This window comes from Diachasmimorpha longicaudata, chromosome 4, assembly GCF_034640455.1.
Source record: "Diachasmimorpha longicaudata isolate KC_UGA_2023 chromosome 4, iyDiaLong2, whole genome shotgun sequence".
Classification (NCBI taxonomy): Eukaryota; Metazoa; Arthropoda; class Insecta; order Hymenoptera; family Braconidae; genus Diachasmimorpha; species Diachasmimorpha longicaudata.
Genome location: NC_087228.1, coordinates 7077623 through 7104559, shown reverse-complemented (window position 1 = coordinate 7104559; position 26937 = coordinate 7077623). Strand labels below are relative to the sequence as shown.

At 38.6% G+C, this 26937-nt stretch overlaps 1 protein-coding gene and 1 long non-coding RNA gene across 7 annotated transcripts in view; one reads left to right on the top strand and one right to left on the bottom strand.

The window, feature by feature from the left end:
* The first annotated feature begins 304 nt into the window (after nt 1-304).
* Nucleotides 305-25608, top strand: LOC135161946 (uncharacterized). Of its 2 annotated transcripts, XR_010298873.1 has the most exons (5): nt 305-774; nt 894-1113; nt 1242-1324; nt 12072-12135; nt 25375-25608. It is a non-coding gene; the product is annotated as an uncharacterized LOC135161946 (long non-coding RNA). The 2 variants fall into 2 exon arrangements; XR_010298872.1 differs by lacking the exon at nt 25375-25608 and having other exon boundaries at nt 12072-12142.
* Nucleotides 3550-26937, bottom strand: part of LOC135161918 (uncharacterized) — a 38095-nt gene continuing 14707 nt past the window's right edge. For all 5 annotated transcript variants that reach the window (XM_064119919.1, XM_064119917.1, XM_064119918.1 and 2 more), the window contains exons 3-15: nt 15141-15305; nt 12043-12179; nt 11330-11618; nt 10974-11245; nt 10048-10200; nt 9174-9368; nt 8281-8669; nt 7480-7716; nt 6917-7096; nt 6630-6777; nt 6241-6510; nt 5485-5822; nt 3550-4924 (exon numbers count right to left, since the gene is read on the bottom strand). In XM_064119919.1, coding sequence (XP_063975989.1) covers nt 4582-4924; nt 5485-5822; nt 6241-6510; nt 6630-6777; nt 6917-7096; nt 7480-7716; nt 8281-8669; nt 9174-9368; nt 10048-10200; nt 10974-11245; nt 11330-11618; nt 12043-12179; nt 15141-15305 — 3116 coding nt within the window. In that variant the 3' untranslated portion in view covers nt 3550-4581. The remainder of the gene's footprint in view (nt 4925-5484; nt 5823-6240; nt 6511-6629; nt 6778-6916; nt 7097-7479; nt 7717-8280; nt 8670-9173; nt 9369-10047; nt 10201-10973; nt 11246-11329; nt 11619-12042; nt 12180-15140; nt 15306-26937) is intronic.

Below are 26937 nucleotides of genomic sequence, written 5' to 3'. Positions count from 1 at the left end.
TGAGTATGTCTTTATCATTTTCTGACGGTGAGAAAACGGGTGAAGTCGGTTAACCCTTAGAGTGGTCGCGTTTTTCCACCTAGTGTATTCCACCAATGTTGTGATAAACATCTTGAAAAAACTCATTTTTCTTTTGACAAGTCATTTTAAACACTCAATAACAAGACAATGAGCATCTTAAAGGAGGTCAATGCCTAATTAATCCTAGAATTACCGTCAATTAAAAAAAAATCTTTAAATTTTGAGGTTAATTTAAAAAAACTGTAAATTTGTTCGATTTCCAAGGTCAGTAAAACAGTAAACGCGGAGTTCCCCTAGTCAGGATGTTAAATCCACAGACGATAGAATAAAGTAGATGCTCAGATACCGGAGGTCGGGCGACCCCACGCCGACGCTAGTGATTATCCCGGCCGTGGGACGCGCCGCCGTCAATTCTGGCAGCTGAGTATATTGCCCGAACATTCGGCTCTTCATTAAAAAATCCTCTCTGTCCCTAATAAATATTAAGGAATGGAATCAACGCCTTTCGAGAGACAATTAAATTCCCCTCGATCGGGTCAAGTTTCATCCCTTAATATTTATTAGGAATGGAGACATCATTTTTTAATGCACAGGCGTCCCCACGCCGCCAGAATCAACGGTGGCGCGCCCTAGCGGCGAAGTAATTACTGGCGTCTCGGCGTGGGGTTCGATCCCCCCGATCTGTGCCACTGCTTCAGTCCATCCGAAGAGTCGTCGGCGACTGATGACGCCGAGGTTCACAAAATGGCTGAGGTAAAATTTCAATTAATATTCACATACTACTAGATGAACTGAGTAACGAACCCATTCGTTATGGGAATATTCAATAAATAAATAAAACATGCACGATATTTTATTGAATTATGTACAAGACTCTATTGTGGGTCTCATATGTCCGAAGCGTCCTCCACTCCCACTCTTTACCGTTGCAGTGCATGATGGGACGCTTCATGTCAGCCATCTTGTGGCATCAGTCGCTTCCCGCCTAAAGCCCGGAAGGCCGGCTTTGGACGTAACGTAGTCAGAGCTCATCATCAACTAATTAAATAAAATCACAACTAACACGACCACTCAAGAGTTAATTGAGTAAAGGTGAGTGAGGCAGAGTTAATCCTGTAATAACGAGGGTTGTCCACTCACCCCCCCTTTCTTCATATTTTCTCCAACTTCACCGTACGAGTCAGTCTCAGTATTAATGTAAAATTTGTTTGCACCAACAGCAACATCATTCACTCTGGATAAAAAGCGTCACTCAACTCTTAATCGCTGAAACGAATTCACCAGTACTCCATTGAATTCACAGGTAAATGGTTTAACCTATGATTCTCATTACAAACAAATCTGAGTCAAGAATTTTCCATATTATGAACTATCAATTCACTCACTCCACACTTTATTGTATTGTTTTTTTTTTAATCGAAGAGCCTCAACGCGTCGTAGATATGATTTCACATCGTTTAATAGTGATTATAATTATACCAGATTACGTCTAGATTTTTCTAATTTTCTCGTCATCAATTTTCTAACGTACACCTCGATCTCTACGAGATAACCATCTATTTCATACGCTGAGATATTTACAGTTACCAACAGGAACATTTTCTCAATCAAGGTTCATTTATTGTATACATGGTGACAATGTCAGACCCGATCCTCGTGACTAGGCCAAATAAATAGAACAAAAAGTGGTGTGAAAAAATGATTGACATTTCAGTGGTGAAGTGGTTAAACGTTTCCGGTGGGCTCAGCCATTGGCTTTTTCCAAAAATATCTCTGAATCTACGAGGGATTGCAAAAGTTGTGTTATGACCTTTTTTTTGGAGTGAATTGTGGGCTACAAAAACAGTTATGAGGAAAGTTTTGCCATCTCTCTCAGATTTCGAGATATTCACGTAGATGGCAGGTACTACTTCAATCGTTTTATCGGCTCGCCACTGATTTGTGATTCACATTCTCTGGAAAAGTTTAGTCTGGGGCATTCATCTGGCAGTTGACTCGTCAACAAAGCTGGTGAGACACTCAATTATCCAATTATAAAAGTAAAAAAAGAAGGGAAACAAATTACGAAGAAATTTTGTGGTGGTTCTTCTGGCGATAAATTGGTCCCGAAAAGTAAAAGACATACAAATAATGGAGAAACAATTGTCTTCTCTCGATTAAAACCCATAATAATCAATGATGAAACAATATCTTTGCTCGTGATTAAACAAATTATCACAAAGATTGTCTCTTAACGGTGTAAATCCCCTCGGTTGAACAATAATGGGCGGTGATAATGGCAGAGATTCAGGTATATTAATTCTTACATTAAAATTTTTCTTCGTTATGAAGTCGTTGACAACGGTATCGTGAGTTTTATCCATCAAAATAATAAATTTTCTATATCATTCCCCTTTTAATTTTATCAAATTTTCGTGGGTCAAGTGCCTGCTGAAAGTTTATATTTATTAATTAACGATAAGAAGCACTCCATCAGCCTTTGAGAGCAGCCATGCTCAAGGTTTTCAATCGACAATAACTCAAAAATGGCAGAGTAAAATTTTTGATTTTTCAATTAATTTTAAGATGCTTTATCACTGTTTGAAAGAAGATCTGAATCATTCAAATCGCATCATTAGATCGAGAGATATCCGTAATTGAAAACAGTTTGTCGAAATTTAATTTCTCGGAGTGAACAGAGACAAAATTTGTTTTTCAATTTTCAATTAACAATAACTCGAGAACGGTAGAGTAGAATTTCAAAATTTTTAACTATTTTCAAGACGAGTTTCAAATTTGTTAAATGACACTTGGCTCGTTCACATCACATCGTGCCCTCCCAAGATATTGACGATTGAAGATCGTTTGATTTATTCCACATCCTTCGAACAAAGTTACCCCTCGCTGTTTTATTTTCAAAATATACGAAAAATTAATGAATATCTGCTTTCAAAGGCTGATAATTAATATTGAAGATATTAAAATTGCTCTCGTATGTACATTTTATAAACAAAGTTTTACATGAGCCGAGAAACAGCATCATTGAAATATTAAACTTGCATTTTTTTCGCTTGCTGAAATAATTATACCCATTTTCGCGAAATCCTCTATCATGGCTGTCTTCTCGTGCTCTAACCTCGGCGTAACAATTTTTTCCCCTCAATTTCGAAGCACAGCTCCGAATGAAAACAGCATTATATCACATGATTTCTGGCTAACCACTGCTACATTAAATGATTTATTAATCTCATCTAAGTTCCCCTGTAAATGTCTAACCACCGAATTTCGGGATTTCTCCTCCCTGGGAAATCCCAATTTTCTCATTTTTATTTCTTGGTCGTTACCTAATTATTTTTCACTAATGCATAATCACAAAACTACTTTTTGTATTGCTTACTCATTTATTTATTTTCATAAGAAAAATTTACTCCCGGCACTCGTTGAAATGAACATTTTCATGAATATATTTATTCCTATCTTTTCCTGCTTTTTTTTACATTATTCTGATTTTCCGGACGTGAACAAATGTTATAACAATATTCTATAGGAATTCCTATAGAATGGGTTATAGATTTTTTATAAAATAATCTATTGAATTTTTCATACGATTTCCTGGAGAATTCCTTGTAATATTTTCCATAGGATTTTCTCCATGACTTCCTATAAGAAATCTTATATCATTTTTTCATACGTCCGACGGTGGTAGTATCCGCAGAGCCTCTGGATAATAACTTACATCGTTAAATATCTAATTCCATGGAAGTTTATTGTCATTGCGAAACGAAAGAGTTCGAAAAATCCCGAGTATCTTGAAGAAATACTCTATTTCTAGAAGTAAATCTTGCATATCTTCAATCGATGATGAAATCGTGGAAATCAAGAGACACTGCGGACGGGGAAAATAATAATTTGTCTGAGAAATTCGATAATTACGTCGTGCATTGCTGCCTCAATGATAATTCTCATGTTCATTTTTCATTCGCATTTTACTTCCGATCTTTCAAGTAAAAAAATGAATGAGTAAATAAATAAATACAGTAATATGAGGGAAGAGGGAAATCACATGTTGCTCTAGTGACCAACACGGTTGGTTAACGAAAAAGAAATAATAATAAGATCTTCGATCAAGCAAATTAACAAAGTTGGATTAACGAGACAATTGTTGCAAAAACGCCCGACGTAATTGTCGCGGATTGATTGATTTATCTGCAAGATCCCCCAGAGACCTCCGAAAAAAAACGTAGCACAATTGAAACATTTCACTGCACTCATCTCAGTCCTCTCGAAAAATGGAAAATTCACTAATCGTAAAATGTCACACCTGCGTCCACTCACAATGTTCAATGTATTGATAACAGTTCTGGGCGTTACGTTCAGACGTCATTTATCCACTCAAATTTACTAAAAAATATTTCATCAAAAATTACGGGAATTATTACAAAAAATTTTGTTGGGCAGTGATGACAAAATGGCTCTGCAATAATTATCCCATTTTTTAAATGTCGAGTATACGAATGGAAATGTACGTCACACAGTTGTAACACGATCAATTTCAACGTATCGCACAGAACTGTCGCTTTGTCAGCATATCACTTCTTTTCCATCGATTATCGCTGTCTCCGATGAGATGCTCTTCAAGCGATGCTGCGATATTGAGCGATTTGTTTTACGCCGTAGTACGCGCCACGAGACGAAGAAAATAGCGCCAATAACTGATATTATTAGAAGGGCACCAACGGCTAGATGAAGAGGTGGCAATCGAAGGAGCATTGAGCAGTGGGTCAATGCTTCGTCGTAGCCAGAGGGACAGTGAGAGGTACCGTCACACCAGAGGGATGCATTTATGCAGGCGTCCAACTCTGGACAGCGTTGCTCACAGTCTCGGGGCATCTGGAGACCTTCCGGGGGAGTCTTCGGGGCTGGCCTGTTAGGGATTTATCCACTTCTGAATCGATTTATTCATTGAAAGAAATTGAAGTATTGGAAAAAAAATTGGTTTTGAGTTTTGGCTTCATAAATTTTTATAGGATCACTTGGATGGCGTCTTGGGAATATTTTCTATCGATTTTTCTATAGAGTCTATATATTCTAGTACTAGATTATTACCTTTATAAAGATATTCTTTAAACAGGTAATTTTCTACAGAATTTTGGATGAAATTTCGTCATGAGGTACAGAGTTTTTGTAGGAGTTTCTATTGGATTGGATTTATTGGAAGATGGTGTATAGTACTGGCTATAGGATTTTCTATTGAATTTTTTATAGAATTTCCCATTGACTTCTTCGGTTCCTATGAAAAATCTCAAGATTTTGAATATTTTCTACAGCATTTTCTATAGAAATTTCGGTAGAATTGTCTGCAGGAGTGTCGTTACTTAGACATGAGTTCTGAGAAATATTTTACGATCTCTCAACTGAAAATGTAAATTGGCAAAATGACATTCTCCAATAGCAATACATTTGACATTAAATCAATGCCCTCACCTCCTCGTCATCTCAAGCCACGTGACAGTGTGAATGTCTGGCTCGTTAACGATAAATTCAACAGCAATGCTCCTCATTGGATCGAAGCTTGGAGCAATGAGCATAGTTGCGTAATTCTGAGTGGTCCAGCCCTTGCTAAAAACACCAACAACTTGGTGTCTCGAGTCACTCTCAGGTCTTGGACAGACAGCTACGTTGAGGGTTCCCCCTGTGTGCAGAATTACTCTGTTCTTCGTCAGGCATTTTGTGTTATTCTTCATGATCCTTCCGTGGGTTTGCACGTAGAGGTATTGATTCGGGCCTGGGTCTATCAGCCAGGGATGATTCCGGCAGTAGCTCTGATAAAAATATTTAAATTATTTACCAGCGAACGATAGAATTCGGTTGAAATATCTAGAGAATTCCATGGATTTTCTACTGAAGTCCTGGTAATTTTTAATTATTCTAAATATCAATTCAATTGAATTTCCAAAAAGTTTGATCCCATTTATTATTATTAATTTGTATTCGAATTTTTATGCTGAAAAAAAAATCACTAAAAAATTGAAAAAAATCATTCAGTAGAAATCCAATGGAATTTTTTAGTGAAACCATTCGATGTTTTTGTTATTTTTATTCATATTTGCCATAAATAAAAAATGAATCGGTGACTATATGAAAACAAAAATAAATAGATAAAACAATAATTGAATCAGGGTATATTTTCATCAGTGGAATTGGTTCCTTTCACAAGATTATAGATTTTCGATGACAAACCTCCTCCTCCTCAGCGATCGGTGACTCGTACTTGATTTCACCGGACGGCCCTCTAACCCGTCGCTTTTGGAGGCAGGGTACGGCTTTGACAAAATCCCAAACAGCCTCGAAGAACAGATTATTGTAGTCGTCGAGGGAGCTCATAGAGTGCACGACAAAATGTACCTCAACGATATTGGATAACGACTTAACTGTGATCGGCAATGATCGATTCGAGCACAGACAGTCTCGTTGAATTGGCGAGCCGTTAGGCCACGGCAAATCCATTACCTAATAATAATATTAACACGATGAGACCAGGAATGAGATCAGAGGATCTAGAAATTAGTTTGAAATTGTACTGTGAGAATTGTGTCAACGAATGGCAATTGATGCAATCCAGGATTTACCTTTAGGGAAAAATTACTCTGTCCAACGCACAGTAATCTGTTGTAATCGACACTAGACACACTTTTGCAGGAGTGATTACCATTCAGCAATTTGTTGAACCTCAGTTTCACTATTTCATCGGGTTCCCCTTCGAAACGGTACACACAGCTGTGGGGAAGATGTTTCATTATTCAAGGGGAAGAATTTTTCGATAAAAGATGGGGAATAATGTGCGAATATCACTAGATCAATTGATTTGAATAATTTTATGGTTCAATAAATTGAATTATTCACTTAAATTCATCACCTTAAATTTTTTGCTCCACCTCTACCGTACAAGAAGATGTCCCTCGGGGCTTGAAATCGCCTGTCCGCATATTGATCGCGATTTCTACTGTAAAAAATTCTGGAACACGGTCCTGCCCCGTAAGGATCTCCATCCTGATGGAGATCCACGAATTCGTAGAGTGCGCGAAAATTCACTGGCCTTGAAAAGAAAATAAGTTATCCCCATTTACTTTTATAAATAGTGATAAGTGGCAAAGATCGATTCATTGCGCAACTTCGAGTTTTCGATAGGATTCGATTATTTACCACATTTTACCGTAGTAATATGGATTATCGTACAGTTAAAATCACTAGTAACATTGTTCTCGGTGTCAGGCGACACCGGCAATAGCGAATGAATTAATGAATGGCTAGACTAATGAAGATAATAGTGATAACTACGACAACTGCGACAGAATGAGATTAATTAATCCCTTTAACTCATTAAATGCTACCAAATTCGTCTCTACTCAACAATTTAAAGGGATTTGCTTAAACTCAATAGAGGAAGGTGTTCACTCATGATTTTTCAATGACAATTACCTGAGGGCTGTGGACTCGGTCATGCGAATTTCAATAGTCATACTGTTCCCCGAGGAAATGAAACTTTCCCCTAATGTACACGGTCTGCTCGTATTCTGCAAAATCAAGTGATCACACGTTTTCGGCAGTTTGTCCTTGCAGTATCTAGCCAGCAGGGTTGTATTTGCTGCTGGTCTACCTCCACTCTGTGGTATTAAATCCCCGGTTCTGTCCATATATCTCTGTCTCTCCTTTCCACTGTAAATAATGGGCCAGAGTTGCGTGAACAAATTCCCTATTTTTTGTCAAGTCTATTATGGGAATTACGTGAATTTATTTTGAACTTGGGGTTTTCATTTGGTGAATTTTTGTGGAGTGGGACGTCCACGGAAATTGAACGCGATTAGAATCGTTATCATCATGTTTGTGGTTATAGATAAACAAAGAGGGCAATTATTTTTAAATCTTTGTTTGAGTGTTTTTAATAATGAAACGTCTTCGAAGAAATACTCAAAGGGGAAAAATTTTCCGGGAATTTTTCAGACATTTCAATTTATGAAATCACTTTTTGGTGAAATAGTTTTTCCAGTCAATACGATTTTCATCACTAAAAATAAAAAAAAATAATCTAACAAGTAAAATTCGTCTGGATATAATAAAAACCATTGCAAATTAAAAATAAAATTTATTCACATCTCAGGACGAATAAATAAATCGATGAATAAATAATAACGTGACGATAAATAGCAATAAGTCGCGAAAAATACGATAAATCATTTTTTAATGAAAACAAAATGAAATTTACGGTTAATTGATCTTTACCAAGATATATCATTGCACTCGGATAGTGGAAAAATATCTCCGTCCCAAACGAGCATTGTAGTACTGCAGTCATCGTCATTGGTAGTGGGAATATTTCCCACGTGAAATTTAAGAATTGACATCCAAATGCGAAACTGCGGTTGTGCGGGTTTTGGCGCAGGTTTCCTCCAGACAGTGCCAGGCCTAGTTTCCGGAAATTTTGGCAGTGGTCTTGGTGGTGTGGGACTGGGCATTACTGGCCCAGCACCCCGGAGGTGATACAGACAAGTTGTATTTCGTGGCAAGGTGTGACGTGGAGATGCTAGGACACCTCCACTGTTACCCTTCAGCCAAAATTCACAGCGTTTGTTTTTTGCATATTCGGGGGACTCGGCGTCTACGAATTTCACCTGTTTAAATTGATTTATTGTTGGTCAGTTGTTATTAATTTGAGAAGACGTTGATGGAGCTGGACCTGAAGAATTTCAAAGAAATTCGTCAAGTCTGAAAGAATTGAGGGGATAATAACGAGTTAATTGATTAATTGAGTGGAATAATTATTCTCTGATGCTATTTTAATAGTTTTACTTCTGTAATCAATCCATTATTAATTACTTAACTAGTATGTGACAGAAAAATAAAATTCTCTTCTTTTAGTTTTGCAAAAGAATTTCAATTTGAATTTTCTATAAAATAAAATGTAAAAATTAATTCAATACAATATTACGGAATGTTGTGAGTGCGTGGCTGTTTGAAATTATGAAATTGTAATTATTCGTGAGCTCAGTGTCGTCTATTTCACATTTGATCGCACATGATTAATAATCGGGAGGCAAAACTAGAGCGTAAACTTGGGAATATATTCACCCCTCAATTCAATAGAAGGAAGTAATACACAGACTAGAATATTTCACCTGGACTTCAAGTTGAAAGCCATGGAGTGAGTGGGGTGGCGTGGGGTGGAGAAAAGTTCCATAGGGTGATGTGGTAAACTCAACGAGAATTTCTGCCTCGCTGCTCGTTGCCTCAGGCACAGGTTCACCACCGCCACAAAACTTGAGGATCACTGGGTCTCGAGTGGTGTAGCCATCGTACACCGTTACGTAGTCCTGAAATTTTTTTTTCCTTTCGTTTGAGAATGTGTCCATATTGATTCAGCCGCGAGGGAAATTTATTCTGGAATGGGGGAGAGTGAGGAAAAATGGTACACGTCCACTGATAACAACAGTTTTCTTGTGTCAAGTAAAATATCTTGTAGTTGGTGTGGTTTATGTAAATTTAAATGGGAAAGCTCCGGCAATTTGGTAATAGAAGCTCTGATGTAAGAGGGCACGACTAGGAACGCATTCTCGCCGAAGAAAATTATTGTTTAGAAATTGTCTTTCTAAAAAGACTCACAATTTATAAAATATGCAATTTTTCAATGATTTCATGAATCGTCTTTCAAAGCTCTTTTATGTCCGTCAGATTTTGAAAATATTTTTTAACCTTTCAATGTTAAAAATCAATTCCAAGCTCGTAAACTTTAAACAATAAAATAATCGTAAAAGCTCCACAAGCTGAGGATCAAATGGGGTTCAAATGAAAGCTCTGATGTGAGACTGCAAAAGTAGAAAAGCATTTCGCCAGAGAAAAATCGCCAGAATACCTGGAAATCCGTAAACCAGAACTGTGGGAAAGCTTTCTTTCGTGCTTTTTTTCTGTATTTTTTTAATGGTTCTCCCCTCTTTTTTTTCTCTCTCTCGCAATTCCCCCTGAGCGATAGAACACGAGATTGACTTGACCTACCTGAACGATATCGCAGTCCTGCCACAATTTAAGCTCTCTCGGTGGTGGCTCAGCTTGATTAGCTGGTCTAGCACGCACAGCAATAAGTTGACCCCTCGGTTGGCGAACGGTTATGAGTGCGTGCTTACCCGGCGGCACTTCGTGCTGTCGTACCTGAGGAGTTTATCAATTTCAGTTAGTTTGACTGACTGAGATGTCTCTTAACAACTACCCCAACTACCTAAGTTTCAATTCAGGGATCGAATTCCAATTTCTCGTCGTGTCCTAGGGGTGGTGAATTAGTTCAGTCAGACGGTAGTAATAGTTGTACTTGGTAGAACTGAGCAAAATTTTGCAGAACTTGAGTTTAGTCGCTCGATCGGGTGATATAGTCGCACATCTGAATACTGAACATTTTCATTGTGATTGTGTCCCAATTACATAATTCAAGACAATAATTTCCCAATTTTTAATAATTCTAAAAATTTTTCAAACATCTGTAGGTGTTTTTTTCCTGCCTGGGACCTAAAAGCCCCTCTCATCACCTCCACAGGGGCCTTGCTCCCCTCGATCACTCACTCCTGTTTTCCTCAGAATGTTCATTTTTAATTAGGCTCTTGTGATGTAAAATAATATAAACAAATTGTGAAATACCGCAATTGTCTCACATAATCGAGGATAATAATAACATAATTGTGAATAATTTTAATCATTTTTACAGTAACTTTGAATGGGGTCTTTCTGGATGTGGGGGGGGGGCTTGCCCCCCTCCCTCCCCCTCAATACCTTTGAATATATTTTTTTTTTGGCGAGTAAGGGGCCTTAGCTTCTCACAGGGGGTTTAGCCCCCTCTATCTCTATCGGGAGTTTCGCCTGGTGTGCAATTTACCGCACTCATTGCGTAATTTATTATATTTTCTCAATTGTGATACGAAATTGGGACTCACCGCATAGTAACACGTGAGATTACGTGGATAAAGACCAGGAAAATTGGGCGACTGTAGCCGACACTTCCTCTTGTCACAGTCACTGAATATCCTCGAACAATAAGTCCCCGAAATAAGGTCCCCGAGGTATTGTTGCTCGGGGGTGGCTACAGTTGGCTTCAGCTTCTCGGTTATTTTTACCGATGAACTTATGCTCGTGTTCGTGTACTCGATGGGGTATGTTATGGCGGTGGTGGGTCTCTGCGTTGTTTTTGTGAAATACGAAGCGAACTCTGTGATGCGAATAAAATATTTAACGAAATTGACGTCACGAAATGAGATACTTGATGACATTAATGATTTGATGGCTGTCTCACCGACAAATGGATTTCCGTATCTGACAACTGCATCAGATCTCTTGATCATCTTGTATGCCATGCGAAAATCGAAGTTGAAGCCCGTTTGATCCTGACTGAGCCTCAGGAGCTTCAGGGATATCGTAACAACGGGAGTTTCGCTGTAGTAAATAGCGGGACCCCATGAGGTACCACACCATACGCCACCGACATCTGGTCTCTGAGCTTCCGATATTTGCAATGATCCATCGGGACATCCCTCCACCGTAAAGGACACGAATTTCCCGAGGGTGAAACTGTCGAAGGTCAACTGGAGTGCAACAGATCGCAGTTTTTATTGGGTGGAGAAAAGTTTTTCAGAAATATTCAGGGGTTGAGGACCATAAGGGAATCACCATGCATTGATTTTAAAAAAGGGTCGAGGACTGCCAGAATTGCAAATACATTTCCAGAACCAGAATTTGGTGCATCTGAAATTTTTTCAGTTGAACAGTAATTTTTGGGGCAACGGAATGTTTTTTTCAAATGAACTAATTTTTACTTCTTAATGTTTTTAGTGTTGGGTAGGGCCAGGTAAATTGTCCTACGACGATGAATAATAATTTTGATTGTCTAAACGAGATTTTAAATAGCTCGTCAATTAGTGAAAGGCCAACGGGCCTTGATATGCGAAAAATTAAGGAACTTTTATGAGGAATTGTTACTTATTTTAGTCATTCAAAAATTATACATACCTGAACTATATCGCCAAATTCTTTTCCAGGGGCATTGAACGTCAGCTTGCAGAAGTAAGGCACCTTGTCCTCCTTCGGTCGATGCAACTCAAGGTAGTAAGTTTTTCCTATATCCCCATAGTACGTCTTATTGCATGCTAAAAAACGTAAACAACCGCCGTAAAAACTCATTACACTGGTAGAAAATTACTTCTGTAATTTTCAGTAATAGTGTGTTGTGACATTATGTCGTAACGAATTTTTCTTTCGGAGAAAATTATCGGACCATTCGAAAAATAACCAAAAAATCAACATCCTTTGATTGCTTGTTAAAAGGTATTTGTAAATGCGCACAAGTGTTAGTTGCCGAGGCTATTTAATTTATAAAATTGATTTATGAGAAAATGATTACAAAAGTTCCATCAAAATTACCAAAAAAAGTTTGCTAATTCTGGAGTAAACTGTCGTTCAGAGAATAATTACCAAACAAATTTCAATCTTAACGTAACTTTGAAGAGACTTTGACTAATTTTTCCCCAATATCATCCAAAAATTCAAGTTCATAAAGCAATTTTTCTCTGAGCAACAATTCTCTGAAAATTACCGAACTTTTTTGATAGTTTTTATTGAACTTTTCATCCGTCCAGGAACTCATTGACTTAAATCTAAATTCAAATTCAGACCACTGGGAATTTATCAGTATTTACTGTACAATTTTCAAAAAATACCCAACACAATATCACTGACAAATCCGATTGATAATTGATGCACTGAATCGGCCATTGTGTTCTCCGGTGTACATTAACAAATCCTCATCCTCTCCCTCCAGTGGTAACTAATAAAACGACCATTATCTCCGATGTATCACGTCCCATGGGATCGCGATAATTTCCGCCGATTGAAAATGACCAACTCTCCCTGACCTATCAGTGCAAACAGAAGATGTATTGTGCTGAGTCGTCCATTCAGCCCTCTTGAACCAACATATAGCCGCAATGCACGGAACCCCATTCTCTTTCACCCCCTTCCCCGAGTTTCCACCTTCAGCCCTCTTGGACTCCCTCGTCATACATCCCCGATGAGCCCTTGAAGCCGTACAATGAATCCTGTATAACCACCGGGTGTTCACTCCACTACCGCTAACTTTCCAAAAGTCATGTGGCTACGTGCCACATGAAGCCAACAAATTTGTTTCTTTCTTCATTGTTCATCAAGTGGATGAATTCAGCACATTCATTCACACGCATAGAAAAATTCAATTCAAATTGCCGGAAAAAATTGAAATAGATTTTTGAAAGGTCATCGTTGACGCAAGTGAAATTCAGTCAAAAATGTGAATTTGGAAGTTAAATTTCGGTTGTTAAACGAATTTTTTTTTTATTTTTTCAGGTCATAAAACGGTAATTTTTTGGAAAATTCCTCTTCTTCTGGATAAATTACGGGAGAATTTCATTTTTTCTTTTGCGATAAATTTGAAAATTCCTCCAACGCTTTAGATTTCCCTATTTTTTACTGAGTATTTCTCAAAATTAACGCAATTACCGACACGATCTGGTCTTCGAAAAATAAACAATACTTTCACCATTACTTCACCATTCCTTCGTGCCAATTCAGTAGTAATTGTCTCCTCGCTAAATCTCGAATTACCGTCGAATTATTTCACCCCAATCCTCCGATTTTATTCGCCGACTGATTTATCGCTCTCGCGAAACAATACCATTTCGCTAAACTGAACAAAAGGTCCCTCGAAAAGGTCAAAGTGAGATTACGTTCAAGGAGAATGTCTTAAAAATAGATTTACCATCGATTTTACCCTGGGAAAATCTAAACAAAGTGATTGGGGAGTTACTTTTTTTTTTATTCTGTCGTTGAATGGAGAGACAGAGCGAACGAAAGGGGATGCATTAAAGCCCCAGCCACAGACTTCATGAAAAGGATATCCACGATGTTTTTTTATCTCACAACTTGTGGTGCTCTCGACTTCTTCTCCTCCAGACCCTCTTTCAGTTCATCGACAGAGGACTAGAGTGAAAAGCGATGGGGCCTAGCACTCATTTCCTTTTTACAAATTGCGCGAATACGTAAAGGAATACAATCATCCCTTAAGACTTGCTTTTTCAATTTTGAAACGAGAATGAGAATTTAAAAATGCCCAGAATATTTAGGGATTTATTACTCTACCCTATCTAGCAATTTATCGTTCCCTTTTTTGAACACTTCGTGAAACCAAAAACAAAATTAATCGATCAATAATCAATCAAAGATCGACCATCAAGAAGAAAATGCATTTTTTTTCACTTTATAGCTGTCTATTTGCCCCTAATTATCTGTATTGCCCTACGCTCTCCGGTTTTTTGGAGATAATAGTGGAATATGGATTAATAGCACACGAAAATATATACAATGTTAATCGAAAATTTATCAGAAGGCCCGGGAAATAACGAGAAATGGCATGGGAGAGAGATCTGGTGAGGACGGGTGAGTGTAGTGCGACAGATTTGACCCAAATGCTGGCCGTCGGTTGGCGCACGGCCAGTTGGCTATGTTCATTACTTCAATATCTACAGATACACAGCGGAATAAAATAATTAGATGTATTTTTTTTTGTGGGTAATCCTGTCAATTTTTTGGAGGACTTAATGAAAGATCGTGAATAGATTTTTTTTCCAGGGATTAATTAGCTCGATAGTGATGAGGTCAGGGAAATGAATTGTCTCTTCGTTTTAGTTGTGTCGGTCAGTCGGAAATTCAGAAAACGTCAATGGAAATGGCCGGACTGGTCCAGTTTCATTTCATTACAGCGGGATGTTGGTACATTCCTCACGTTCTGGGGTCGCAGCGATTTTTCCATGAAACGACAGTTTTTTCGAATTTTTTGTCTCTCTACCGTCATCTGGGAAATTCAGATGAGTTCGTGGGGACAGGGGACATTTGATTGTAGAATTAACTAGAGATAATTTTTGTTTTCCGATTACGATAATATTTTCGGAAAATTCGGTGAATATTTTTTAACGACGAAGGGTGGCAAGTATTAAAAAGTTAAGACGGAAAATTAGTTTTGACGTGCAATTTTTTCTAGTTTACACACTGCCACACTGGCATATGACATTTTTACTCACGTGAGCAGGCTCGTTGCTCATCACTGCCATCCCCACAGTCATCTAGCGCATTGCAGACTTTATTGAGGGATACACAGCGTCCGTTTCCGCACTGGTATTCACTTTGACGACAGCACAGTACAGCAGTTACCGTTAACACGGAAAGACAGAAAAGCCAGCGCATGTCTGTAATCATGAAAGAGACGGGTGAATATTAGATTTTTGGCGCAGGTGTAGATGTCAAAGGAGCGTGACATCACAGGGAGCAAATATCAAGGGACTATTTCATCATGAAATTCAAAACAGGGGTGAGACACTGCTCTCAGTTAAATTTACTAATTATGTTTCGATCGAGGTGGTTCGTTTGGGTTTCTCCAAGGGGAGAGAAAAGTAACGAGCCTCCAATAGGGAAATTATTGTGAACCCAAGAATCAATAATTGATTGATCATCAGATTTTGGCATGTGAGGGTCTCTGCAGAATTATTAAATCAGTCCTGCAGATCTCCGACTTTTTCCAAAAATCATAGAGTAAAATTTTTTGCGGTAATCTATGATAAATGGGGAACACGAAGGAACTAATTAATGATGCGATCGAAGTAATTCTAATTGCAATTAGATCTCGCAGAGAATTCGTCCGGAAGTTCTCCAATTTAAAGAAAAAATTTCAACGATTTCTTCAACGCATCTTCATAAAACTTATTCCGGATTATCTTTGAGATAAAATCGGTTCAGTAGTTCTCCAGTTCTCCCCCTGGAAATATCGGGAAGAAATTGAGCCAACGATTTGTCGTGGATAGAAAAGGCGATCGAGGTCGTCGACGACGCAATTGAATCGTCTTCATGCAACGTAGACCTGATTGAATTGGATGAAATCGGTCCGGTCGTTTCATTCTTATCATATTTTTAGTCGTCTCTATTGGCCCGAATACGTTGGAATGAAGGGATTTTTGGCGCATTCTCATGTTAATAAATAACTAAAAATCAAACGATAGGAAATTCCACGATTTTTCGCAGTAATAATTCATCGTTTCATCTTCATCTTGTAAAATATTTTATCCGATTTATCTTTCATCCGAAAGTGCAAACATTCAATAGAAAACTCAATCGAATGCCTCGTCAGGAGGAGCTCAGGAGCGACGGAGGAGCTGCATGAGGGCTCTTCCCCTTCCGGCATAACAACAGAAACGCAAAACACTCGGGTTCTATAAAAAACTGGAGACTATCTCTCCCCGATACTCCGTGAAATAGTGAAATATTCTCGTTGGTGTAGCTTGCGCGCGCTCGTGGAGACTGGTGAATCGAATTCCCGTCGTTTCCTGGGGAAAAGACAAGCGCAGTTGTTCACGGCATGCCGTCTGCGCATTGAGCCATTCTGGTGACTGAAAGACACATCACACTTGAGCCGAGAGCCTCCAATATTTACATTTTCAAACGGTTCACGGCCTTCCGCAATTATCTGCCCACTCTGTCTAGCTGAAGTCTAGGGTACGTTTATATGAACGTCGTGTGCGAGGTCACAGCTTCAATTCATCAGTTTTTCTTTCGGTGAATAGAGGTTTATTGATCGAAGGTTTGATTGGGGAATCAATATGCTTCGTGCAGTTTTTACTTTTGAAGTTATGAGCAGATCATACACATAAAAAGATTCAATTTCAACATGAGACTCTCGATCTTAAATCAGGACTTATGAAAGTCTCAAGCTCTGCATTCAAAAAATCCAATTTCACCTTGAAACTTATGATCTTCAATCAGGAATTATCAGGATTTAGTGGGGGATTTTGAGACTTTGGAGATCGAACGGAGAAAAATTATTGTTCTTCGAAGATTGTCCAGATATATCGGACATAATTGTTAAATGAAATTTATTCCGTAATAGAAAACTGTCGGGAGTCTCGCTCTCTCGTGGTGGGGCATCAGAATTTGATCTGGAGTACCGAAATTTTTCTGGTACTACGCATTAGAATTCTGGTGCCCCGGATCTTTGGTCTGTTGGAGACCAGAATTTTTATCCAGAGCACGAGATTTTTTTGACAGCAGAATTCTTCTGCTAGATGCAAAAATGTATAGAAATTCTGTCATCTCACACCGGAATAATTCTGGTGCAACCCCTGAAAATTCTGGTGCTCCGCATCGAAATATTTCCGGTGCTACCAATAAAAATTCTGAAATCACCCCTGAACAATTATTTTAATATTTCGTGGGGAATTTGAAAGAAATATTTTTTGCAAATATGAGCACCCGTTTTAATAGAAAATCGCGTAAAAGGTGAAAAAAATCAAAGTGTCCCCCATTTTCCTATAATCGTCAAGGCATAAAAGTGCCCTCGAGAGTTGTCTGAATGCAGCAAAGCTCTCGTGCCAAGTGAACCATACCCCATGGAAAATGTAGATGCTTTGTTGTTGGTAGAAATTCGAAGAATTTTCGCTCTCCAGGGGAGACCCTGGGCTGTGAGATGATAGGCCAAATGTGCTCGAGCGCAAAGATGTCTCGAATACTATGCGTCTGACTCGGCTCCCGGGATTTCAAACTCCACTAAGACGAGTCTTTGAAACTTACTGGCGAGATTACCCGAGCGGTTTAATGTGTCCCTTTTCGATTTTGGAAAATCGATGAAACCAGAGATGGAATCCAGACGACAGTCGTCATCGGGGGAAATTCCGATGCCTCGAGGAAATCTAACAATAGTATTTAATGCACTGATACATGCACATGTTATCTCCCTCGAAACATCTGTTTCCCGGATATTACAGCCCTCAGTGTGTATTTAATCCATCCGATTTCAGTGGACGCCTCCATCAGAAACCATTTCTGTACTTCACACCGCTGAATTCGCTTTCCAACCGGCAATAGTCCGGGATTTCGAGTTAATCCATAAATTCACCCCACCAACCGGGCTTTCATATTGTGCAATATTGTATAAAATACGTGTAATAACATCGGTTAGGGGTGATAAGTTAAAACCCAGGGTTAGGTCTCACCCGGGATTAGTTGATATGAAAATGCCCGCGCGTTCAGAAGTGCCAAGTTCATATTTTTATGGAGTAATACACGAGGAGAAAAATTCTGTATAGATTACCGTACCCTTTGGTAATCGTCGGCTGATTGTTCGCGGAAAATTACCGCAGCACGTGGTTAAATTTGTCGGGTACTTAGGGAAAGTTGGGGAATTTTTCTCGAATGTTTAGATCACTGTCACTAAGCAGTTGACAATTTTTCCCACACGCTATAGTAATTTTTCGCGTGAGGTAATTTTTGATAATTTTTTTGGGGCATTTTGATGGTGAGATGTTTGTACATGAACATTTTGTGTAAATGGTACAGTACGAGTAATTAATGTTCTTCGAGGAAGTAAAATTTATTGGAAGAATTTTCGATTCTGTCTCCAAAATCAAAAATATTTCAAGATTCAACAATTTTAATGAATCTCGTGAGTTCGGAAGGATTTTCAGGTTCTTCATCGAAGAAAGTACTAAATGGTCGGATAATTATTCCCGAAAAAATGAAATTACCAGAAAAAATCCCGATTTACTGTCTCTAAAATGAAAAATTTTTAAACGGTCAACAATTTTTATGGAGCTCGTGATTTATTTCTACTTTCTGTTTCGTAAAATTTCTCAATCGTCGGTAAAAAACGGCTGAACAACTTGTTTTCTCCACAGCGGTGAATCCCCAGACGGCTGGTTAAATTTAACGGAACAAATCGTAGAATTTACGTGGCGATTCATACAAGTTCACTTGCGACTCACATTTTTTATCGAATTTCCCTTCGCTCGCGACACACTTTTTGAACCGTAATTTTCGCGTTTTTTATGCTCGTGATTTTTATTGAATGCCTCTTCGTGTACAAATCACAAGGTGAAGACTTGTGTCGAGGAAAATAGTTGGTCAACAATAAATTTCTCTTCTGGGGGATATTTGTAGTTTCAATGGACCACGGGCGCGGAAGTAAATCGTGTTACCCTGAGTTTTCCACTTTCTGTGGCATGTTTACTATTTTTGGTGTTTTTTTTTTCTTCCCCGACCAGACGGAGAGGTGTGGTCAAGCTTTTCAAAGAGCAAACCTCCGAGAATTTTCCAGCCAATGGGATAATGGATGCTCTGTGCATTGGACCGTTAAAAGTACTTTAGTGTTGGGCAATATACATGGCTTGTACGTGAAACAACTTTTTCTGAGTCCATTTGTTTCATTCTTGTGTATGTGTGTGTGTGTCATTTATTATTTCTCAAAGAACTTTTAAAGTTGGATGAATACACTACATTGGAGTGGCTGAGTGAAATGAAAAATACATTCAAAGAGCACAAAAATATTCATCAAGAATAGGAATATTCAAAAATACATCATTCGTGCCAGTGAAACAAATTGTTGTTTAACTAAATAACTAAAGAGACAATTTCAGGATGATTTTTGTTCTTTATTTGAACATTTACTTTTTATTGATTACATATTTATGCGGTAAGATGATTTCACTTGGGCAGAGCCAAAAAAATGGCGTGCGAGCATCAGAATTTTTTTCGAAATTCCTGTCACCGTACAGTAAAAATTCTAGTGTCTCGGCATGTGAGTGTGAGTGCTGGTGGATTAAAAAGAATCACTTGCCAGCACCGGAATACTGCTGACAAATATGAATAGTCCACAGTAAAAATTCCGGTGCTGGCACCAAAAACAAGTTTTAAATTTGGAAAATCCCACTGGCTGCTATACGATTTTTCCGCAATGGGAAAAAATTTCCAGAACCCTCAACAGAAACTTCTGTGCTACGTAATTTTTTTTTGGCTAGTCCGTTAGCACGGTAATTATTCCCAAAATTTTTCTCTCCATATGGTTGCAAAGGTAAATTTTGACGAGCATTTCTTTTCATGTGGATCAGTATTAAATTATTAAAACTTCATCGCCTCATCGGCACGTCGATCGCTTACAAAAGGGGAAACAAGAATCAAACTCGCTGGAAATTGCCCATTCACACATGTAAATATACCATGCTATAGTCGAGAATGCGTCGGAATTGTGAAAACGATTTCAAGTTTTCATGCAAAATAAATGAGTTCGGAAACCTGTGAAAGTTATTCCATTTTATGTAACTACCATTGAAGCTAAACTGGATCGTGAAATTTTAGAATAAAACGGTCCAACAAAATCGAATAAAAATGAAGAGAGTTGTTACGATAGTGGTGGTATATGTAGAGCGATTTCCGGACAAAATGGGTGGGTTGAAAAAATATTGTTCATGTTTTTACGGTGGAAAAGTTCATCTAATTTGGGGAATTGTGGTACATGTGAGCGTAGGGGGTGTGGAAGCACAAAGAAATTTATAAATAATAAAATTGACGTTTCAACCGATTGATTAATAACGCACTCGGTCGATCGTTGCTTGATCGCTGGATCGTTGATGAGTCGCCTGATGATCGATTCACTAATTGGGGCGATTGTCAGACGATCGATAATCAATAGATAAGGAACTCCAGCGATTCCCCAAGAATCGAGTCCATTTCAAATTAATTGGTCTAATTTCATGACCGTTTGGAAGCTGGAGGATTGAAATGATGGAAAACTCCAGCAATGATGGAGAAAAAAGAGAGGAAAGAGCTTTATAGTGAGACCTGAAAGACGGAAAAGTTTAATAGCAAAGTTGGAAATGAATCTTGAGAGCCGAGGGACTTCTTTCCAATCGAATCCACTTCCTCCAGGTATCTCTCTTGATGCCACTCGTACCTTCCGCCTCCACTGAGTCTCATTATTCATTTTGCTTGGCATGACCCTCGACTATCGCTTGAAAATAATATAACAGCGAGGGATATTGTTAAAAAATAACTTCAAGTACTACGAACATGACTCGAGTTGCCATTTTAATTAAAAAAAATTCTTCATAGGCCCTTTTCGTGTCAATAAAACGTTCTTCAATGGAGATGAATTTTTCACTAAGGATCTGCTATTTGTTTAATAAAAATTTGATACAATTTGAAGCAATAGAATTTCGCTGGGGAAAATTTGACTTTTTCGGGCTTTATTTAATCTTTGTTTCCTCTAAAAAACCAACACTCTGAGTCTGGAATTCTTGGTCCTGTACGTCCTGTAAATAACGAACTGGCTGAGTCTATGATTAGGTGAAGCGGGACGTCTATTAGACCCATCCTGGACCGGCCCAAGACGCCCTATGGACACTACTCTGACCTTGAGACGTTCATCATCTGGAGTTTAGACAGGGGAGAGTCCACAGGACGTTTTTTAACGAAGTAGATGCCCAATACAGACGTCCTCTAAGCAACCAACAGATTGAGGATGGAATCCTTGAGGATGGAAAGTCCAGCTGACCAACCCTAGGCCCTTATTGGACTGTGGGACTGTGAGAAAATCCACTGGACCTTCTCTGAATGACCAACAGACTAAATCTGAGATTCGTTGAGATGAGACGTCCACTTGAAAGACGCTAGACCGGCGCTGGACGTCCCGTGGACGCTACTCAAACCTTCAGAAGTTCATTAGACGAAATTTAGACATGAAATTTCATTGTACAATTGTTGTTTGACAACTCAGATGTTTTTATTTCCAGTAGGATTGTTCTCCAAAATCGACCAGACTTTATTACGACAAATCAAAGTCGACAATGGCAGTTATTGACACACTGAAAGTCGGTAATTTAGCATCCAACCAATCTCTGACGATGATCCCATATTACTGTCAATAATCGAAATGCAACTGACAGAATATTCGCATGGACGATCGTCAAACCGTACATGATTCATAATTACATCATATCATTACGTGAGGTACAATGCACGCACGATATGCTCCACGAGCTTTCATCGGCTCTCGGCCCGGACCGGGTCGAGCGGAAAATTCTCCAATTAAGACGGCTTTTGACCCCTGAAGGATAAGCTCAGCATTTTCTTCTCTGACGGCACCCACAATTAGCGAAGGAGACTAGTGAAAGGATGGGAGTGGGGGGATGGACTTGATTGCGCAACAAACAACAACTATTGGGGTTGAGTTAAATATATGGTGCGGGATACCGCGGGGGAGAGACACTGATTGCTTTTAATGAATTATATGGGGGACAAATAATTATTGTTGAAGATCATTCTTTTTTATATCTTCAGTAGTAGCGATGCGATTTTTATGAGCTTTAAAGCATTTTGACGAGTGAAGAATTATCTAGAAAATGAAAAAAAAATTGACAATTTTCACTCTGTCATTGTTGTGATATTGATAATGTCAATTCGGTGATTGAAGCATCTTTATTTTAGGAGTCAGGGCTGCATTGAGATCTTGATATTTTCTGAACTAATGATTCGATGTTGATAAGTCAAAGTTCATGTTGAAGGTTAATAGAGTAGCTTAAAAATGAATATAAACATCAGATATTTTTACTCTACCCTTTTTACAATATTGATAAGTCCACTTTAACTGATTTATAATGATCAATAACTTTTGAACTAATGATGCTATTTTTATTAATCAAAGCTGATCTTGAAGTTTAATGAAATCTCTTTGAAATGAGACAAAAAATCGGAAATTTTCACTCTTTCGGTTATTTTCATTTTTAGTCAGATGAAATAAAAATGAAAATGAAATTTTTTTAATTACCTAAAGTTGATTCTTTGCATTGGAATAAATTATAAGATTATTAATCTCCAAAAGTAAGATCTGCCGTTTTAAAAAATCTATTCACCAGATTAAAACGTCATTTGAACTGCAAATTCGCACATAAAATGCGTGACGGTTTTTCCGCAGTCGTGCATAATCACAGCTCCCCTCCATTCACCCCCTAAGAATTTACATTCTTCTCTAATTGGTATTCATCCACAAACAAGAAATGAGGGATGAATATTTTTCTCGAGTGTTAGCGAGAGAATATTTTATTCAAATGTATTCCGCATAATTGCAGCACGGATGTGTGGTATGTTCCGGCGAGTGGTTGTGGTCCACGTTTGGTCGGACATTGGGCTAAAAGTGCTAACTTATCGAGTCGTTTGAAAATATATGGGGTATGGGTGGGTATAGGCTATCGACTATCGATATTCCGATCTCTGTTCTCATAATTATTCATAGACGATGGAGTAATTTTATTTGAAGGGGCTGGGGCTAAGCTTCCGGTAGACATCTGGGATTGACGATTGAGTTTATAATCGAATGATGGTATTTTGCATAATTTTTTAGGGGGATGGGTGCTATCCTCTCTCGGTTTTTGTTCCGGAACGATTATTTTCAGTGAAAATGTTGATGGGGATTTTTTAAAATAAAAATGGCTTTTCGATTTTATTTGTGGAAGCGACTAGACCCATTCAAAATTCCACATTTCCCAGAAAATTCCAATAAAAATTTTTCTTCGCTGACAAAAAATTCCGTAACTTCCCCTGGAAATTCTCTTTAACCACATTTCCCTCCAGAATTACGTAAAAGCTTCGCAACCCCTATTAAATATTTCTTTCCTCGCGTACAACCCGGGGAAAGTTTCTCCCCACGCACATCCCCCAGCCCCTAATCAACAACCGTCATTCCCCGGATGCTGTCAACTCATGATGAACATCATGACAGTCTCCGAACTCTCGTCCAATGCTCCTCCCTCCCTCACCCCTTCGCTAAGATGTTCTAAACGATTTATTCGAAACTCGTTACTGGATCCATTGGCATCGTCCGGGGGAAAGACAATGGTAGCCTCCGAGGACGATGCGCCGATGTCTGGTTGTGCCAAAAATCGGGTGGGGTTTGAATGGTGAAACTTGAAGAGGCTGTGGGGGTTGAAGGGGGAGGGGGAGGTGGAGGTGGAGGTAGGGTGGCTTGGGGCTTGTGGGGGGTCTTGGGAAGAGGGGTTTGGGGCTTGAGGGCGGCGGGGGTTCTGGGGTTTCAGGGAAGGGGAGGGGGGAGGGTGGAGGGCTAGAATTCTGATAAAGTGTGCACGCTGGTGGTACACGGTCCACGCGGGGCTGCTGGCCCAGGCGAGCTCCTCAGGCATGCCTCGATCAATACAACCCACCCTATTCAACTTTACAAGTATTCTGTGTAGGAACACTCTTGGACGCGTCTTTCGGTTGTAAAACCCCGTCTCTTTATCGTGTAGACAACATAGGAGCGTTTATTTATTCAGGGACGTAATCAGGGAAGGGCTTAGGATGACATGCGAGCAGCTGGTGGAGGAGGAGACCCTGTCGGATTTGAGATTGTTATGAGGGGTGAATCAATTCACCAGAACGATGGGAATTAACTAAAAAATTGTTTCATAAGAGGTTTAGTGGAATACGAGGGTAGGGGATGTACGAGGAGGGAATTTTTTAGGAAAATTTCATTTTTATCAGTAGGTTGTTCTTGTTAAATTATATCGAGATAATCCTGATCTTTTGGGACGTCATGAAGTGGGGAGAGTTATATAAATGTCCAGTATTTTGTGGACAAAAAATCAATCTTTCGGTTGGGAAAGTAGCGAATGCTGTTGATGTGAAAGTTCGGGGGACTTTTGGTCAAATTTCTGAGGATTTCAGAAAAATATTTACGAAAGTTTAGGGAAATTTCACGGTTATGGCAATTTTCCGTGTCAACACTAGGATTTTTTGTGGGCATCACTTTGCGTCTCTTTTTCCGGATTAGCATCAGATTTATTTTCTAAAATTCCTCTTAGTGTAGGAAACGGTCCACTAGAGGGTCGACGTTTCAATGGACATTATATTAATATTCTCCGAAAATTTGAATATGCGTTAGACTTGTGCAAGTGAGAGGTATTTAATCCTCGCGTGTGACAAAGAGCGATGAATTTACCGATGTCCACTCGTCTCACTGCACGTTTTCGTAGCTCCCTGTGTATGTGTGGATGTGGGTGTGTGGTTGCATCGCGCGTCACTACACAAGGGGTGGGAAAGGGGGGATGACTGAAAGTGGAGGTTTGCATCGGGAGGAATGATTTGTTTGGATGAAATGTAGGAGTTTATTTGAGTTGAAATGAAAAACGCGACAATTTTTTTATGCAAACTAACGTACGGATCGCGTTATATTTGTGGAAAAAGTAACTGAAAGCAATTTGCAGTTGTGAATTGCGAGAATAGTTCTATAGGAAGAGAAATGTTCACTGGAAATTACTGGTTGTACATAAATTATTGAATGTCTAAGTTTTTAGTATTTACAGGAGATCGAGTTACCTATTAAATATTGAAGTATTTAATATTCTTTTAATTTTTTAATGACTAAACAAATTGATGATTAATATTCTGATAAGTATTCTAACGAACAGATTAATATTTAATCTTTTTTACTCATAATATTTTCAGTAATTCTTCCACCGGAAATTGCCAAATTACCAAATGCTCGTAAAAACTTTGCGGACTTTAATTCCACTTACGAAAGCACAAGCTCATCCAATCGATTCGTCACGTAAAATATTTGCTAACTTCATGCGAAAGACTGATTCCTCATTGGTCAATACAATCGCCATATGTTCCCATTGAGAGCGGGAAATTCAAATAGCAAAGGGAAGCACAATCGGTCTCGTAAAAATTATATGACAGTTCCCTCATGTTTTTTTATTGGTTTATAGGGATGAAACCTATGCATGTGGTTATTTATTACTTTCATATAAATAATTTCATTCAAAAAAAAACGTGCAGTCGTACAGTTTTTTATTTTTATTCGAATTTTACAGCCTTCAAGACAATTGTTCAGCGGTAAAGGGCTCAGAACGTCTCGATTTTTTCAGTCTAACCCGAGAGAAAAATTAGTAGAAATTATCCGATCGTTTGGTACTGATGTGTACGGAGTTTTATAACGAAAAAAAAATGTAAGAGAAAGGGGAGACTGACATGACTATTCCAGTCTCAATGCATCCCCTCAGAAAGTCTAAATAAGAAATTCTTTGTGAGATCATTCATCCCTGGGAAGCCACGATGTCAATCCTCATCTTTTTCTCCTCCATTTGCTCCCGCATTCATTGGCTCTCGTGAGCGCTGCGTACGTGAGCCTTTGGAAAATTAAAGTCTAGAGGGTGAGTGTGTCTCGCACCATTGGCACCTTCGTCTGCTCCGAGAATGAAGTGAAAAAAAAAATTATGAGTATCGGCGAGTGAAAGAGTACGCTGTGTCAGCGCTCGTTGTCATATCGCCTGTATACTTTATAACATTCTGAGAGTGGGAGAGAACCAAGTGGCAGAGGGAAAGAATACAGGGGTGGATAGAATCACTTATTCTTGTTCTGGCCCTTTCCTATTATCGGCTGATGGGAGTACGTGAGCTTTTGCGAAAAAAAATATTCGAAGGCCATGATTTATTCATATTCTGTTGTATTATTCACCTTCGGAAATACTGATATTCAATTTGGCAGTGAAAAACGAATTCTATAAACGACCTAGTTTTTTAAATTAAAAAATAAACCGAAAATTAAGTTGTGCAGCTGAAGGCTTTTCCTTTCCACATTATTTATAATATTTTTCGCGATATCTTTTGAACTAGCGATGCTATTTCCACTAGTCACATCTCATTTTGAAAGTTGATTAACCAGTTTGTTGGTGAATAAAAATCGATAATTTTCACTCTGTCATTCTCCAGATATATCCAATTTAATTATTCCTCATTTAAATTATGTTATTTCCCGTTATTTTTTATTACCCTAAAGAGGAAATTTATAGTCTGCCTTTGCTGATATACAAATAGGGCAAAAACCAGGCGAAATGTAACTCAATCACATTATTTCCCCTGCATATATCGAACACCTGAAAATTGGCCAATAACGTACAGCAGTAGCCAACGGTCCTACATATCCCGTAATGACAAGGGTCCACACACACGTACGAACGTTTGTTCTGCACATCAACTTTTCCATGGGTGAATGTGCGGGCACGT